The sequence below is a fragment of the Sebastes fasciatus genome, chromosome 18, assembly GCF_043250625.1.
Source record: "Sebastes fasciatus isolate fSebFas1 chromosome 18, fSebFas1.pri, whole genome shotgun sequence".
NCBI lineage: Eukaryota > Metazoa > Chordata > Actinopteri > Perciformes > Sebastidae > Sebastes > Sebastes fasciatus.
This window is the reverse complement of record NC_133812.1, coordinates 10485578-10498907: the sequence shown is the minus strand read 5'-3', so window position 1 is coordinate 10498907 and position 13330 is coordinate 10485578. Positions and strand designations below refer to the sequence as shown.

General features: G+C 42.3%; 1 protein-coding gene across 3 annotated transcripts in view; it reads right to left on the bottom strand.

Moving 5' to 3' along the window:
* Positions 1-12024, bottom strand: part of plcb1l (phospholipase C beta 1-like) — a 138627-nt gene extending 126603 nt beyond the window's left edge. For all 3 annotated transcript variants that reach the window (XR_012591411.1, XM_074615709.1, XM_074615711.1), the window contains exons 1-2: positions 11655-12024; positions 6701-6778 (exon numbers count right to left, since the gene is read on the bottom strand). Coding sequence is in view for 2 of the 3 variants with exons in the window: in XM_074615709.1 (XP_074471810.1) it covers positions 6701-6778; positions 11655-11753 (177 nt within the window). In the remaining variant the exon portion in view is untranslated. The remainder of the gene's footprint in view (positions 1-6700; positions 6779-11654) is intronic.
* Between the last annotated feature and the right edge of the window lie 1306 nt (positions 12025-13330).

Sequence of the window (13330 nt, the reverse complement as noted above, 5' to 3'; positions counted from 1 at the left end):
TTTAACAAAAGCGTTGTAATTGCCCGTTTCAAAGCCAATGATGCAGAACTGTTGCCAAACTCCAAAAGGAAGTGTTGCTGCAAAAAGGAACAATGAACTCAAGGAAGTTTTTTCAAGTTCCTTGTTCTTAAGTGTGGTGTACTTTTCCTTGAATGAGGGAAAGCACCTCACCAGAGGGTTGTGTTTTTAATAGCTAATGCTGGGTACACACTACACAAGAATCAAGACGATTTTGGGCCCGATTTCCCCCTCCCGACAACCGTCAGTAAAACTCAGATTTTTTGATGGTGTCCAGATCATCTTTCCAGATATTCCTGTGATGTGAAATAGGATCAGAGTGTTTTTTACATCTCCTGATCTGTTCAGAAGTCCATCTTTGCCTCAGCGTTTTCAAATTGTAAATAATAAACATGTTCAATATTTATGATCGGATATCCTATTGTGTGTGGGGAACCCAGAGATAGCCGATGACGCAGTCACATAGGAAAGAACGAGAACAAGCTGACTGAAGAAGGAAGGACAACAACTCTGGTCATGGCGGCCGCTGCAAATTAGGGCTGGCTGATATGGAGAAAATCAAATATCACAATATTTTTAACCAAATACCTCAATATCAATATTGCGACAATATTGTGGGGTTGACCATTGGTGCTTTTAAAAATATTTAAACAATGAGATTTTTGATAAATAATCATCAGTAATGTGGATATAATGACTAAGTGGTCAAAGGCGAATAATAGAACAGTCTGGTAAGCTCAGATAATTACATCACTTTACTGTAATACAGCCTTTAAAAACAGGAAAAGACAACACTTATTCCATATAACGATATCCAAAATCTAAGGCGAGATCATATCACGATATTGATATAGTATCGATATATTGTCCAACACTACTGCAAATGCAAAAGTGAAGCATAAAGCAGTAGTAAGATGGACCTCAGTAATGGAGGACCAACTTGCTGATTTGTGTCAAAAACGTGAGGGTTTATTTAACGTGTCTCCATGACTTCATCAATATCTTTTTATTTTTTCTTTGTGAATTTTCAGTAGAAAGTAGTGCAAAATGGAGACTCCCGTTTTTCATTGCCCTGTCCCAGTTTATGGCAAATATTTCCCACTTTTTTTTGCTTTTCGTTATCTTAGCCTGTTGCTGGAACTGAACAGTGTGTATAATCCCTACTGTTTCCACCTGGACGACAATAGAGCTACACCAACTGTCGTTTCCCGGCGGTAGAGAACAGTCTATGCTCTCAACACAGCGCAGTTTGAGCTCATGTTTAAGCTTTGCTCGCCACAGTGCGCAGCGCCCAAAGTTGGGCTTTGCTCGACGCAGCAAAAAGCCGTCGTGGCGCGGCGCAAGCCATTGGAAATACTGGGTTTCAGAGAACAGTGGTGCCGTTGCCGCATTGTGTCTGAAAGGACCTTCAGTGAGTGAGAGAAGCAGAGAGAAATGGAGACTACTAAGAGAAAGAAATACTCAAGCAGGAGCAAAAATAAATAAATAAAAACAGATGAATATTAGTTCATGCCAGAGATTCACACGCCAAGTTCACACCAGAGGGGCGAATTATTCAGTTGTCTTCCCTGGAAGTTAAAGGTAAAATCAAAAGTTTAACACAAAAATGCTGTTGAAGTGTACTTTTTATTTAGTTATTTTCACTCTTTTAAAGTCACCAGAATGCAGGAAACCCTAACCCCCGCCCCCCCCCCGCTTTTGTTTTGAAATCATCCCTTTCTTTTAAGGTATCAAGGTTGTCAAGTGTGAATATGGTTAATGTCTTTCTAATGTAAGATGGGAATATGCTGACAAAAGGTCACAATGTTGTATTCATCTACATTGAGTTTGCACATTTCTGTTTTGCTATGATGTTATTGTTACTGATGTTGTCATGGTCACCATCGCTATTATCAAAGGCATAATCTGGATTGTTGTTGTTGTGCGAGTGTGTATACAAAACAGCGGGTCTTTCAAGGTGAAGGAGGGAGCATGCAGAAACACAAAAATCCGGGCCAAATGGACTCTGAACCAAACACATACAAACACAGGAGAGTTATGACTGCAGAAGTTTACATAGGAGTATGCCCTGTTTAAAAATACAGCAGTGTGCAGAGATGGAGACAGAGCTCCCGCTACGATTCACACAGTTTGCACCTGTTTCTATCCACGGAATAAAGGGGAGAGATTGTGCAACACCCTTCAACTATATCAGACCATATTAACTATCTTCAACAGGAGTAGCATTGTTCAAGCTCCTGTTTTGGCAAGCGTTTTTACTAGTGGAGGGAGGGGGGAAGCGAAAGAATCTAATTAAGCTCATCTCTGAATCCAGGGTGTCTTCGCTCGTCTCCTGGGCCGCCGCCCTCGTTAAGTCACCTCGATTACCCTGACACACTCAATCAAGAATCAATAAAAGCATCTTATTGAATTTTCTGCACACAGAATACGGCGTTTGAAGTTGTGCCGTATTGTCCGCACAACTTGCCGTGACTACAACAAAGGCATCAAGATGAAACTAGAGGTTTTGAGTCTTGAGTCATCAACTGAAAGGCCAGCCAGGAAGAAAAAGGCAAAGAACATCACGCCTAAACAGATTTGACATTGAGTCTTCACTGCCGTCAAACTAAACTTTGCCGTTCTGACCTTAAAACATGGCTGAAGTCCACTGCTTGGATCAGACTCTGAGAGCAGAACTCATGACTAGATGGAAAAGACAGACTTGGGGATTAGCAGCAATGTCCTTCTATCACCCTTCCCCTCGCTCCGTCTCAGTGTTTCAGTCCCACACGTCAACATACTGTATACAAAGTCACTGATTTGCAAGTCACATTGTGGAATTAGCAACGTTAAGATAATTTTTCTGCTGGCCACCGAACAATGACAGACAGCTAACGTTTACATTGCCGATTGTTTATTAATACTAAAAGCTCAGCTCTTAGTTAATGTTAGCTTAAGCCACAGCTGGCCATAGAACATTCATGTTATCCTCAGCTTCCTGTTGTTTGTGCAGCCTCAAATTTCAGACGGTATTTTTTTAACTGTATGTTTTGAATGCAGATTTTTTAAAGCCTGAACACAGAGCCATGAGGAGGTGCAGAAGTCTAGTTTTCTCTCTGAACACTTGAATTGCTTAAAGGTTATTATGGATTTTTTATCAAATGATGCCAAAAACATTCTTCCTACTGCAGGCTTAACTGGTGAAACACGAGTTGATGTTTATTATGAAATAGTCACAGGAAATGCAATGAGTCTGTCAGAGTGCTGGACACTGACCGCTAACGTTCCATCAAAAATGCGTCAAAACAAAAAAAATGTTGACAGCTGATCAGTTTTAAATATTGCAGGGAGTAATGAAACAGTCTCTTGAGCTGTCAGATGAAGAGCTGCAGGCAACAGGCTGCACACCTCCAACTGCTCAGCACGGTAAACAACTACTTTCACTTTCGCTGTTTCGCAGACTCATGCAGTGTGCAGCAGAAAATCATTTGCTCACAGAATAACGAATAATGGAAAAAGGTCAATTATTGCCTGACTTCTTTATTAAAATGACAATAGTTTGTTTTGCTGCCCCCACGATTCTGGGACCTGTAGTATTGAACCGCACTGAACTGTTACCACCAGTAATTAGAGTGCCGCCAAACCAACCAGGACTGAAATCTTTAGTAGGGATTGCCACTTTAAATTCAAGGTCGAGCTGCAAGTCTTTTTGTTTTCATTTCGTCAAGTCAAATCGAAAGTAATCAGATTAATTTTGACTTTCAAGTCTGACTAGAGTGCAAATCACATGACTCAAGTCCAGGAGGCTGATACACACTATTAATAGTCTTAAAATGGTATTTGAGACAGCATGAGTCAATAAATAGTCTTAACTAAAATATATTTAGTAAATAAAATGTTTGCCCTGGTTCAAGGCCTTCAGTAAATAGTCAAATCGAAAATACAGTAAATAGTAATAAAAAAAACATCGGTGACAATGTGGGTTTTGAAAGCGCAGTAGGCACACTGAGAACAGTTCTGCTGTGCTTCTGAAGAATCCGAGGAATGCTTTTACTCTGCAGGCCATCAGGCCGAGTCTCTAACAAACACACACATAACAACTGGACACAGCATCGCAGCCTGTTTAAATTGGTCTGCTGAACAGATGTGCAATAGCTTCGCGAATAAACTCGAGCGAAAACACGAGACAAGACTTAATAAACACATACAAACGCACTTTTGTGTCGACCGTGGCACTGTGAGATATAGCGGGCGGCCTTTCCTTTATGCCCTAATAGAGTTTTGTCCGTGCGCCGCTTGGTATCAATTTGAGTTATTACGTGTGCGACGGCAGGACTGCTCCTAATGCTGAGAGACAGAACAGACATCCACACACGTAAACGCACACACACGAAAGCCTCATCATACAAAACTCGGTCTGTCTGTCTCTCTCTTTCCAGAAAGGGAAGTGTTTCCTCAATGATTGTTTAGTAGAACTGAATATAGGCTCTGAAGACATCTTTTTCCACATATAGTGTATTCATTTACAGTAGGTTTCAACATCCTTTCTCTGTTACGAAACAGGAGTAGCAGTACACTCGTAAAAGACATGTGTATGCGCATGTCTGTGAATGGAGGTGTGTGTGTGCACAGAGGTAAAGTCTCGGTCAGCACTCCTGCCTGTGCTCTGGTATGGCTGCAGCGAAATGCCCTCATCTTGGCAAACATAAAATCAATGGCAGCTATTAATTAGTCTACCTCTAACTGCCTTTGCTGATACAGTTGTATGCACAAATAGAACAGGAACACATTACGCCCGTCGAGCTGTTTGGAAGGCGGATTGGATTTTAAAGAATGGAGGCGCCGTATAGGCCGACTTGTACTGATGCTGTAGGTACAAAGAAAAAACACAGCAAACAACATCTTGACCAAACTGGATTAGCCTCTCTGCAAATTGTGTAAGCACTTCCAAGGTTAAACCGAGAGGAAGTCACGTGCTTGACAAGGTTACTGAGTCCGATAGCGTCTGGTATCTTACATTTCACAACCTTGTTCCTGGTTATTATGAAAGTCTTTGACATAACTGGGGAGGGGAGAAAAACACACACACAATGCACTATGGAATATTCTCACAGGTGTCAAGTTAAGCTCTGCAGGTGCAGCAGTTCAGATTTCTGTGTTTTTTTTCCAGCGCTGCTCTTTAACTGGCTTAAGTCAGAGTGGATAGTGGGAACCTCCCCCACTGGTGTGCCACTAAGATTATGAATGAAAGATGGGTCGGTGTCATCAAGCACACAATCAAAAATGGCTACCAATGACAAGTGGACGTGTCAAATACAAACTTGTCAGAGCGTTTCTGATCCTTCTCTAATAATCCTCGCTGTCCTGCGATAATTACTACAACTGGAAGGCCTAACGTGGCCACCGCAGAATTCTAATGGTGTTGCCATGGTAATGAGTGCCGGATCTTGCGATGACGATGACGATAAGTCAATAAAGTTGGATAGTTTCAAGAAACTGTTGCCTTTGCTGACACACATTGTGAGGAGAGACTATATTGTATCCATTTTATTTTTTTCAATTGTGCCTAATGCACACTCAATTGACTCTCTATCTTCCGCTGACACCTGCTCAGATTCATGCCAAACTAAATAAGAATGTTAGGCCGTTTTCACTTTCACTTCCAGACTAACTAAACAGAAAGCCGTTCGGTACTTTCCCCCTGTCAATCATCAGGATGTGAACAAGTCAGAGGACATCAAAAGCTTCTTACACTTAAATTGCGTCTGGGCTTTACTTCCTCCTCTACTACCAGAGAGCATTCAACAATGGAAAAACGCAAGCTTCCTCATTCATTTCAATGATATCACGGTGTTAGCACATCGGGTGCTCAAGGCACAGAGGCCTCCGGGTAAAATACCAACCCGATAATCACGCCAAAGCGTGTCATAGACCTGCCTCTCCACCAGAGGATAGCATCAAAACACACTGTGAAGGGGTTAAAGTTGTAAGACGAAAACACAGACAAGTCCCAGACCGGACAACGCCGTGGTAGCGACCTGTCAATCACAAGGTTGCCACTCCCTAAAACATCCCCTGCTTTATGGTCTATTTGACTCTAAATGGGACCATAATTCACTAAATGAACATCATGCTGTGTTGAAGAAGACTTGAAACTAGAGATTGAGACCATAAACTCATGTTTACAATGTTTACTGAGGTAATAAATCAAGTGAGAAGTAGGCTCATTTTCTCATAGACTTCTATACAATCAGACTTCTTTTTGCAACCAGAGGAGTCGCCCCCTGCTGGCTGTTAGAAAGGATGTAAGTTTAAGGCACTTTCACATTGGCTTCACTTCTCGCAAACTATCCTGTGTCGACCAATCAGATGTGTAAGCACATAGTCCAGGTTGAATACCTTGTGTAATGTAAATTTTATCTGTGCTAATTTGAGGTTTAGCATTTCAATACTGAGATAAAAGAAAACAATTAGTGCTGCTGTTATAACTTTGAAGAAATCTGGGCTCCGAGGAGTATAAACTGTTGTGTGGTGTCTTGCTGCTTAATAAGCTTTAAATTTGGTTTGCCTTTCATCTTCGATCTGAATGCGTCCTAAGAATTAAAAAGTTAGGACTGCTAAAAGAGTTTCAGGTGAGCTTTACAGGTGCAAGCTTCAAGGCTCCGTAGGGCCCAAACAGTTGAGTTGGTGCACTTTGTCTCACCTTGTTCTGGTCGGTCCAATACAAGAAGTAACCTTTGGGGTCGACGGTGAGAGTCACCGGGGTCACAGTGGTAGAATCCTGGAGGAAAACAAAGAAAAAGACATCTGGAGTCAATGTGTGTGTGTGTCTGCTTTCGCCCGTGTATCCCTGTCTGAGTCTGTGTTTTTACAAGAGTGCATGCTTTTGTGTGTATGGCAGAATATTCTCTGGGTAAACCAATTAATTGACTTCCCAGGATCAAAGCCTAGTTCTTGTAATACCACATGCATACCAGAATCTGAAATGACATTAAAAGTGCTGGTTATGTTGTGAGCAGGCACGCAATCATTTCCTTCTAGGGTACTTTCCCACCATGAACTGGCATCACCACAAATGACCAAGGAGCCTGGTGTGTGTGTGTGTGTTCATTTGAGACGCCTTCAATCATGAACGGCAGGTTGTTTCACAGCTGATGTTTCCATTTTTCCCCTCTTGTAACTGACAAATGCTTTCTCACAGTTCAGACGGCTCACAGACACACAGACACACAAGCACACACACTCGCACAGTTTGACCCTGAGGCATACATGGCAACGCCAGATATTATTGGATGCTTCTATAAAAAGAAAGAGCCTTTGCTTTTTTTTTTCTTCTGTGTCCACAGCGGCCGCGGTTCAGCACAACAGTGGCATATTGTCCTCCTCAATCAGCCATGGCTGTGAGATCAGAGAGATGGAAGCCGCATTTGCTGCACAGAGCAAGAAAATCTTCAAAGTGTCTTCATGAGGCTTCTAATGATGTCCCTTTCACAGCATTGGGAGACATGGCTAATGGTCTGCATCTGCTGCGCGCTTGTCATACTTGGGTGCGACCCTGTGTGACTTGTATATCATGAAAGGGTTGAGCTGGGAGCTAGCAGACAGCGGAGGAGTCTGTGTCGACGTGTAGCCGACTATTAGTGCTCTGAAATCACAATCACAGTTTACGGAACCTGGCACACCTGCTCCGTGATTGACCAATACCGAGAGCCACCCCTTTATGAACCCATGGAGGAATTGAAAGAAGTGAGAAAGAAAAAAAGGGAAGTGAGCGGAAAGTAAACAAGCGACTCGTTCGATGTAAGTCGCCGCATCAAAAGGCATTTGCGATAGTGTCGTTTGCCATGGCAACCCCATCATTCCCGTGAAATCTATTAGAGACTCGAGAGGAATCGTTTTGGTTCTGTTCACATGATTGCACAATCTTTGCAGGCTTGATTGAATGACAAAAGACGCAGCTCATACCGCCGAACGCATCCTGCATACTCGCACACAGTTACAGCCCGAGGGCAGGGGGAAAAGCCCCATGTTCGCAGTTCTTGGATACAGCATCTCATACCAACCGCAGTCCCATATCTCTGATCAAATCCAATTTCTTCAATTTAGTTTTTACAGATTAATATCTCTTTCCCATCATCCATGAAAGCATCGCTTACTCCTAGAAAACTTTGTAAAATGATAATGAGTTGGATCAGTCATTTTAGAGTGGGTCAAGTCAAGAATTCACTCAGTGGCGAGGATGTGGCGATTGATGGATTATCGGTGATGTCAGAGAGACGGCTTGAGAGCGCTGGGAATCTGCCTAATGATGTGAGAGAAGTCATTTTCACCAGCATCTTTCTTAATGTCCTAACTCTCCATGGACACCACTACAAACACATTAAGCCATTATGGACTCTTAGCGAAGCTTTTCTCATGGGTATTGCACATATATAAAAAAAAAAACACATGTACTTGTAACCTTGTGGATTACAGATCGGAGTGATTTGCCGAGATTACTACCTGTTGCTCGTGCTTTTTATTGTTATTTGACCATTTTGAGGATTTGTCACTAATGGGAAAACATTAGGCGTGAGCAGCGGCCTGCTTTTTTACTGAAACAAGATGAGATTAGTGACTGACTTGCGAAAGTACAAACACCCCGAGGGGAACCGATCCCAGGCATGAGACGTTGCATATTTTTTAAGTGAAGAGTTTGTACCATTAGCTATCACCTGAGGGGGTGCAGTAGAGAGGAGATTTGAGCGCAGCATATTTCTGTTTTGTATGCTAATGACATATTCTACTACTTTTTAATAGGAGTTTAGGCTCCCCTGTGGAGCCCGATGATATCTTATTCAGTACGCACCATTTGCCTGATATAAACGTAAGCTTATAAAAATCTCTGTTCACATGAGCCGTCTTTCACATATTTCACATCTTTCCAGTCGTTGTCAGTGATTTTTCAAGACGAAAGGTCCCTTTCCTAAAGGCCTCGGATGTCCGCCTATTCTCTCTTAACAGAAAGCAGCATTATGACACCCATTGGTGCTGAATGTGTCATTTGAACTGACTAACAAATACAATCCAGGCAGTGTTTAAAACCACAACCAGGCATTTCATGAGCCACAGCGGCAGCAGCAGCAGCCGGCTGTCTGCAAGTGGCAGCGAGAAAAATACAAGGTGTGTATGTGCACGCCTGTGTGAGGCCGGTTGGGGAGGTCTGGGACTTCGAGGATCTCACAAACATTTGGAGAGCTTTTCCGATTGCTCCTCTATTCTTTTTCAACAGCCGACAAGCAGGCGGTGTGCGCCGAAGTCTGCGCTGCTTCAGACAGCTCCTGGAAACTCATGGCTGTGTTGACAGTACAGTATGCCATCCTTACACAGTAAACAAAACTTAACACATTTTCTGCCTCCGCAGTGTGCTCAGCGGCGAGACAATAATCTGTAATTTTCACTGACACATTCAAATATTGTAATTTCTTGTACAATTTCCTGTTGAGAGAGGTGAGAGTGGAGCCCAACATCCAAAGCAACGATAAGAAGAAAATGGTTTAATTCAATCCTTTTTTCACTGACGGTGTATTATAGCTTTATCTCTCTCTCAGTCTGTCACGGTATTCCTCTGTGATTCTTTCCATGTAATGATACGGAGAGAGGAAAGAGGAAGGAAGGAGTGCATGGGAAATGAAACAGAACGTATCTGTTCGTACGTCTGTGTGTTTTCACAGGAAAGGCCTGGCGGGCGTTTGGTTCTGGAGACAGGCCCACATGTACAAACTACAGTACACAAACACGGCTGTTAGGGGAAACAGACTCACACCTCTCACACACACACACACACACACACACACACACCTCACAACATACCAAGCAGAGAGCTCAAGGGGTGAGCTCTCATTAGTGATTACTAGTTAAAGGAAATACACAAGTTCTGTTATCTGTGCGTACGATCGATGATTGACAGAGCGGCAGGTTTGCGAGTGTGCATAATTTCCTCTGTGCCATCTGCAGTGACCACATTCACACTCTTATAACACTAATGCCATCTGCGCTGTGCTTGAATCACCTGAGCTCAGTGAATAATTTCACTGTGTATTTGTTAGGATGATCTCATAACGCTATATTTCAAAATGTCACACAGTGCGACACTGTCTGTTACCAACAGCTGAATGTCTACGCTAATCTACATGTATGATTTAACCACAGGGCTTCAATTAAAGATTATTTTCATTGTCGATTAATCTGTCGATTGGTCTATAAAATGGCAGAAAAATGGTGAAAAGCCCAAGATGATGTCCTCAAATGTCTTGTTTTGTCCACTACTCAAAGATATTCAGTCTGCTGTCATAAAGAAACCAACCCATATTCACATCTAAGAAGCTGAAATCTGAAAATTTTGACTTTTTTTGTCTTCAAAAATGACTCAAACCGATTAATCGATAATCACAACAGTTGCCGATCAATTTAATAATCACAACTAATCGATTTATCCTTGCAGCTCTAATCCTATGTGATCCTTGATAAGACTTGATGCTTGTTTTATCAATACTTTCATACAAAGACAATAAACTCACTGCGAACAGCACATCACTCTGCATCAAACCCGTTCCCCCCTTAGAATGAAAGCAATCATGACTGTGCTCATAGTCAAAATGCTCACACAATAAAGATGCATGAAGGTTTGGAGAAACCAGAGGAATGCGAGCAGCTATATTCAAATGAGAAAAGATGGGGGGCTGCATGCAGCAAAAGAAATATCACAGAAAGTCCTTTCCACAATACGGAGGAGCTGTTATAGTGACAGCATAGGAGGTGATGAGAACCATTAAGGTCACTCAAGATGAAATTCAATTTGAAGCGCAACAGCTTCATAGGTTCATTGTGCCGCACAGAGGGATGTGTTGATGTGGTGTTTTGAAGGGGGTGGAAGGTGCAGTGCGCCATAGTGCTCCGTTACAAGGATACTACTGTATCTACTCAACAGGAGCGTGGAATCAATTAGAATCAAGGTCATTTCACTACGGCTAGACAGCTAAACGAAACCAAGAAAAGCACGATCATTCAACTCGTGTCTGTTGGTTCCACTGCGATCCACCAATTCATTGAATCAGAATCAGAATCGTGTTTATTGCCAGGTGTAAGAGGTATACACCAGGAATTTGCAAAGTCAAACCGTATAATACAAAAGAAGTAGATAAAAACGTTAGAATAAACTAAGAATAAAAAAATTTGAATTTCTACCAATATACAATATACAAAATAAGCTATAAACATAAATAAAGAAAAATGGAAATAAAATAAATAATAAAATTGGAGTTAATTGATAAAACGTTTCCAGTGAAGGGGGGGAATTCAAATATTTCATGTTATTTAATGAGCACACATTGTCACACACAAACACTGTCAAACACGCACCCACTCACACACACACATATATATGGGGAAATGTAAACAAAGCACATGTCAGTATATAGCTGCTGCATTTCTTTCTACCATTAACCAGAGGAGCCAGACAGATGCAGACAGTGCAGGTCTCCATGCTCTGACAATCTGTTGGCTATACTGTTGCATATATATATATATAGATTGTGTAATGCATCCTATTGTAGCATATATGCATGCAAAGTAAAGCGTGTAGGAAAACATCCAATGTCTCTCTCGCCATTACTTACATCATCCCATTTCATAAATTTGTTGCCTCTTCTCAGGCTCTCTGGCACGGACACCGGCTTGAGCAGCAGCGCGTGAACTCCAGGCTGAGCCCCTGCCATTGACTCGTCTTACTCTTCCCGACGCACGGCAGGGGGGTATAGGAAACCAGTCACTTCACTCTGTCTCTTCTACTCTTAGTGCTGTTCTTCTCCTTAGTGTGATCTGAGGCTGACGGAAGCCCACTACTGCTGCTGCCAGGATGTCATGCCCACATTGGCTGCTGCTGCGGCGGTGGTGGTGGTGGTGCGTCTCGGCTTTTGGAGAGCTGTGTGGAGGAGGACGCAGGCGCAGCGGACTGGACTGGCCACTAACTGACTGGACTGACTGACTGACTGAGCGACATGCAGCTAAAACATAGACGAGGAGAGAGGAAGAGCGACAGAGAGAGAGAGAGAGAGAGAGAGAGAGACAGAGAGGGAGAGAGAGGGAGAGAGAGAATGAGTTACACGTCTGGTTTCATATTGTCCAAGTCCATGCAGGGACAGGATCGATGCTTGAAGTGATCTAGCGCCTCCGTGCGTCCGAGGCAAGATGGTGGTTAATAAGTGGTACCCAAAGATGTTGAGCACATGAGAAGCCAAGAGTGTGAAAAAAACACTTAAAGGTCCCATATTGTAAAAAGTGAGATTTTCACATCTTTTATATCATAAAGCAGGTTTAAGTGATATATAAATACTGTGAAAGTATCAAAGCGCTCAATATACAGAGAAATAAACACAGCCCGTATTCAGAAATTGTGCATTTGAAACAAGCCGTTAGGATTTCTGTCCATTTGTGATGTCACAAATATACAATATTTAGACCATTACACGGTTTTAAACGTAAACATTCTAAATGTGTCCCAGTTTATTTCCTGTTGCAGTGTATGTGAATGTCATCAGCTGAACATGGACCCAAACTGTTGTCTAGCAATTCTATTGAAATGCACTAAAACGGAGCGTTTCAGACAGAGGGTAAATACAGGCATATTCTAGCAGACAGTACGAGGAAAATAATGTGTTTTTTTAACATTCGAGCATGTAAACATGTTCTAGTAGAAACACAAAATACAAGTATGGATCTGAAAATGAGCACGATATGGGACCTTTAACAATAGGTTATCGGGCCTTTTCTGTCTTAGCCCCAACTCTCTGGAATCACCTCACCCAATCTATTAGAGCTGCTGAATCTCTGGACTGTTTAAAAACCCATCTCTGTCTACACATATACAGATATTTTTAAAAACTGATATTTTCCTGTACGTTTTGGCCCCTTGTCCACACGCAAACAGAGTTTTGGGTCACAAAAACGGATGTTTTTTGAAAACGCCTTCTAAGGTGCAGATCTCAGGTCACTTTGTGTCGGTGTGGACGTGTAAAATGGAGCGTTTGGGAAACGATGACGGCATGTTACAGTCACAGGAGGCCAAAGCAGGGAACACATTAAACATGTGGAGGGCGAATGGTGATTGAATGTGCTTTTGGGCAATTGGAGGCGTGGTCTGGAGCACTCAGAAGGACTATGGACATAAACCTGAATGACAGCAGAGTGATGACAACCATGCAGTTTGACCAGGAATCCCAGACCCCATGAACAAAAACTGTTATCGAACTGACTGTAATGAAACTGAAGGAAAGGGAGTGAGATATTTTGTAAA